Source organism: Phalangium opilio, unplaced genomic scaffold, assembly GCF_054372755.1.
Source record: "Phalangium opilio isolate 3A_F unplaced genomic scaffold, DU_Popi_V2 ptg000053l_1, whole genome shotgun sequence".
In the NCBI taxonomy this organism is placed as follows: Eukaryota; Metazoa; Arthropoda; class Arachnida; order Opiliones; family Phalangiidae; genus Phalangium; species Phalangium opilio.
Window position 1 is genome coordinate 5,724,968 of NW_028324172.1, and position 5,468 is coordinate 5,730,435.

At 37.5% G+C, this 5,468-nt stretch overlaps 1 protein-coding gene across 1 annotated transcript; it reads left to right on the forward strand.

Moving 5' to 3' along the window:
• Nucleotides 1-2,827: 2,827 nt before the first annotated feature.
• On the forward strand, nt 2,828-4,881 carry LOC149673250 (uncharacterized). Its single transcript, XM_089840246.1, has 8 exons — nt 2,828-3,040; nt 3,203-3,347; nt 3,404-3,628; nt 3,692-3,904; nt 3,961-4,215; nt 4,277-4,441; nt 4,563-4,661; nt 4,720-4,881. Exons 1-8 carry the CDS (start codon nt 2,883-2,885, stop codon nt 4,879-4,881), a joined length of 1,422 nt encoding a protein of 473 aa, XP_089696372.1. The 5' UTR covers nt 2,828-2,882.
• Nucleotides 4,882-5,468: the final 587 nt, after the last annotated feature.

The following is a 5,468-nucleotide window of genomic DNA, read 5'->3' on the forward strand; positions in this document are numbered from 1 at the left end:
GTGGTTGTCCTAGTTGCACTAGTGATTAATTGATTAAAGCCATAGGATCTCGTTAAGTCTAAAAGTCTATTGGCGTCGTTTGACTTTTCTAAAAGATTTATTATTTAAGTCACCAAGTAGTATTTTTTGGCTTGATAGTGGGCCAATCTTTTCTATGGTATTCTCTAGTAATTCAAGAAAATCTTCTACGGCTCCCCCTGTTCTATAGATTACCGATAAGTAAATTCCTTCAATCTTGATTGTAAATATTTCACCAATCTCTGTACAATAGCATGCATTTTTTACAGTTTCAAAGATTATTTGGTCCTTGATATAAAACCCCACACCTCCCCCTTTTTTCTTCTCCCTGCCTCGTCCCACAAATTTAAAGTTTGGGTACGCCTCCCCAAAGTCATTTTTGTACCAGGTTTCTGCTAAAGCAAAGATATGTATTTCATTTTTTAACAATGTTTGACAAGTAGTAAAAAGGTTGGAAAAATTAGCGTGAGCACTGCGTATATTATTGAAGATTAAATTAAACATAAAATATTTTTTAAAGGTTTCTTAAGTTAGTATTATTTGTTTTAGATTTTTGTTATTGTTTGCGTCTCGTAATCGTACTTATAAGTGTCATTTCCAATCAAGATTGAATTCGTTGACTTCCATTTAAATTTATCAGGTTGGGTTTTTGCAAATTGCCTCAGTTTATATCTCGCTAGATGTTGGTTTTGAGTGTAATCTTGCTCAAGGTATATATTTGTACCTTTGAGTTGGGTGCTTTTCGAAAGAAGACTGATTTTTTGATCGTACGTTTCCTTTTTAAGTATTATATTTCTAGTTTTTCCGTTAACAAATGGGCCTTTGCGATAGGTCATACTCGGGGTTATCGTGATCGAGGAATTTAGTTTCTGGGTAATTAAGTTTTGAACTTTTCTGTTTAGCGCGTTTCTATCCTCCCCGTCGGCGTCATCTAGTCCCCTTATTATCAAATTGTTGCGTTTTAGGGACACTTCCATTTGGTCAATTCGTCTTGTGTTGATCTCTGCATTGTTTTTAGCTCTTTTTTCAACTTGTATCATCTCGTTCTCAACCGTTGTTAGCCTAGCATCCATGGCCCCTATGTCCTGAATTGCTTTTTGCATCGTGGTTAGGGAATTTTCCATAGCTTGTTGTCTGGCATCCAAGGCTGCCAATGATTTATTATTATCATTTACGGTGGTTGTTAAATTGTCTATCTTCTTTGTGATTGCTCCCAGTGCACCTATGATACTCTCAAGGGAGGTTTTCTCATCAGTATTTGTCTCATCGTTGGATTTCGAATTGGCTCTTGTGTTTCTATTACTCATAATTACTTGTTTGGTATAAATTTGACTTTTCAGTTGTCCAGCAACTGGCACAATTGACCGCGTTATCAGTGGTCGCCCGTACCGCCACGTAAGCACTAACTGACGAAACCGATCGCGATTTATTATGTGTTCAAGATGATGCTTTAAATAGTTTGTTAATTTATTACGTTACTTTTTGCGTGCATGTCCATCGGTGGTACAAGTAGAGTTGTGTTTAATTACCGTTGCAAAGGATAAATTTTGAAGTTCGACAACCGAGGCTTAACAAAACTAGATACTGCCACCGAGATATATTTTAAAGTTCGATAGCCGAGGCTTAACATCCACTTTTCAGGAGAGCCGAAAAATGCGACCGTTCCCTACGAAAGCTCATTTCACATATGATACAGCTAAACCAAATAGCTATATTATGTACCTTTATGTACATAATTTTTATGGGCAAACCATGGGAATGCCATTACCTATATCTAATTTCCAATGGGTTTCACAACATGATCCGCTCCACTATACCGAGTCTCATATTTTAAACTGCCCAGATGATTCCCCTTGTGGGTTTATTTTAGAGGTGGATTTGGAATATCCTGAAGAGTTGCATGAAGTCCATAACGATTATCCGCTAGCACCAGTCTATTAAAATTAGTGAACACATGTTTTCAGGTTTTTATAATGGAATGATGGAAATATTAGAGATTAAAATCAAAGACACTCTTTCCAAACTAACACCGATTTTATACGATAGAGAGAAATACGTTATCCATTATCGAAACTTGAAATATTATGTTTCTAAGGGAATGAAACTCTCAGCTAGTGCTTCCAACAGCATCCCAGATACCAGTTATATTACCTGATCCGAGTGAAAACTTTTATTAAATCAGATATCAGATTATCTGATTATAGCATAAAATATATTCAGATGGAAGTATCTGAACCATAAAGAACACCAGATAACTGTTTATCCGATAGTGATCTGAATTTCTTAAACTGATCGAAGGATATTTCAGATAACTGACAGATATCTGATAATGCCTTAACTTCTGTATAAGACATTGAAAACACGTATATCCTCAGCCATGTGCTTGTTCAGAATGTACGACATAATACCCCATGAGCCAAGATGGACAAAATCCCCCGGGCAATACCCCCATGAACCAAGATGGACAAAATCCCCCGGGCAATACCCCCATGAACCAAGATGGACAAAATCCCCAAACAAGATCCCTATTTCATGTTGAGGACAAAATACCCCAAGCCATGACACATATCACCCAAGTGTATGTATCGAGTTTAAGCACTCCTCTACTTTACCAACAATAAGACAATCGTGGGGGGTTATTCCCTCAACATACGCATTAGACAAAATTACTACAATACGTTTATTAGTTATATAGTATTCTCCTATCGGATGTTTTAAAGCCAAATAATGGTCTATTTACCATTTTCACCTACGATATTTAGACCAACACGCGTAATTTCCGCGCTGAAAAACGTCGACGGGGTTATAATAAAAAATATAGGTCAAGCGCTATATAAGCAAATAGCGCCTCGTGATTAGAATTAATGGACGAAGAAATGGCGAACAGTACGGTAATGGAATGCCAAGATCTAAGGTCAAGAAGCGTAATATGGAAACATTACGTTATGGTGAGCGAAGATAAGACTGCACTAGATGGTATAATAACATCAATGAAATATGCGAAATGTTTGCACTGTGATAGGTAAGCATTAAATGTTTTAAAACTTCAAATAATATAATTAGTTCTAGCATCTATCTATTCTTTAAAAAATTAATTTAGCTCGGTTATGTGGTAATTGTAATAGGACTAGGATGTTAATATAGTTTTGATAAGAAATAAACGATCTATCGTTAATTTGCTTAGAGGGAAGTACGTGTACGGTGGAAAATCTAATCAAAGTACCGGAAATATGAAGGCACACCTAATTAATAAACACCTTGATAAACATCCGGGAGATTTCTTCTTAAACACCACGCGCAAGTCGGTACCCTTATATACACCCGTTGAGGTAAGAGTATTGTTACAAAATTGTAGTAGGCTTTTATATTTTGGATACGTCTGCAGGAGTTTTCGGTGGTCGGTGCGAGACAGGAACTTCTTAAATGGATGGTTTTAACCAACCAACCATTTACTATGGTTGAAGAACCGAGTTTTAATGCCTTCACTCGTAAACTAACCCATAATAGCCATTTGCTAAAGGATATCATACCAGCTTCCTCAACATCAGTTAAAAACGATGTAATGCTGTCCTATGTATCAGAAGCGGAGAATGTTCGAACCGTAGTGAAGGTAGTGCGTTGATATCACAATTTGTGACAATGATTATGCTAAGCAAATCTTTCTTTTACACAGAGCGTTCAAGGTCAAATATCGTTCACACACGATTGTTGGACATCGAACAATGGATGGCCTTTTATTGGCGTAACAGCTCACTGGATTGACGAAAATTGGGAACCCAGAGAAATTCTTTTGGGATTAATGCACTTTCCCGGGAAACACGATGGAAGAAACCTATCGGATGCGTTTCTTAAACTTCTTGACGATCGTGTCAAAGGTAATGGTTCTGTTAATATTACTAAAAGTAATGTGATTATGTGAGATTGCATTTATTGTGTTGTAAGGTATTAGCGATAAGTATGGATAATGCGGCTAACAATGATACCTTCACCTCTGAGTTCGAGATGAGATCTAAAGACAGGTCGTTTAGGTTTACTGGCAAGAACCGCGTGCGTTGTTTCGCTCATATTCTAAACATAGCCGTACAAGATATGCTGAAAGATCTCAAGGTTAATTCCAAGTATGACGATGAATCAGAGCAGATCCATGAGTATGACAACATCGAAAGTGATTGCAGCATAGGACAATGTGTAGCCAAGGTACCTCAGAGAGGTGAAAAGCATAAACTTATCTTAGTTATTTATAGTTATGTTACGGCAGATAAGAACTGTGGTATCGAAAATTCGCATGTCAACAGGAAGAAGGGAAAAACTGGCAGAGTTCAACAAGATACACAGTTTACCAGATCTTAATCTTACTTTGGACGTTAAAACGCCGTGGAATTCCACATATCATATGCTCAACCGCGCTTATCAACTACGACAGGTAAATATTTTAGATTAGAAAAACTTTATAACTTGTCTATATGATACCGCTAGTATTGATTTCATTACATGTAGTTTACGCCAGGAATAGTTATGTGTCTCAACTGAACTATGGTTTTAAGTCTTTACAGGCCCTCATGAACTCGGAAAAGGAATTTCAGAACTTCGTACTTTTGGACTCTGACTGGAATCGTATAGAAGAACTGCTAAACATTTTGAAGGTAGACGTATTATTAGGAATTTTTCCGTGAAGTGTCCCTATAAGTTATATTCAATTAGGATTTTCATACGGCCACCAATCACGTATCGGGTACGCGTTATCCCACACTTGCGCTAGTAATGCCCATCTATGGGTGCTTATTGGAAAAACTCAATGTCACCATTAGACAAAGTCAGGGTCTTATGAAGCAAATCTGCGCCGCGGCTCTAAATAAATTATAAAAGTACCACACCCTCATGGAAACCGAGGTTTATTGGATTAGCATGGGTATGTAACATCCCTCTCTTTATGTTAATGAAAATCATAATAATGCCCATTTAGTACTGAATCCATCGCTTAAGCTAGATGTCTTTAAAGAACGATATAGCAAAGACGTTTGTAAACAAATAAAAACCACCGTTATCAACGTGTTTTCTTCGTTCTACGAAGAATCGGGACCTGATGACGGTAACGAGAGCAACGCAGCTAGAACGTCAGAAGATATTGTCGCAGATGATGACCTCTTAGCCTTTTACCCGAAGCGCTCAAAGAAACAAGCTAAGGGATCCGAAATGAACAAGTATTTAAGCGCTGACCTGGCACCGCCTTTTACAAGCGTTTTGGAATGGTGGAAAGTAAAGACATTTTGCCCTACAGTATTTAGTTCATTATTCCGATTACGTTTTTTGATTGTGTTTATTCTAGAAACACGAAGAGGACTACAAGAAGGTAGCCAGAATGGCTTGTGACTACTTGGCTATTCCCGGAACTTCAGTACCAGTTGAGCGTGCGTTTTCAACTGGTGCAGACATAGTTACACCTAAAAGAG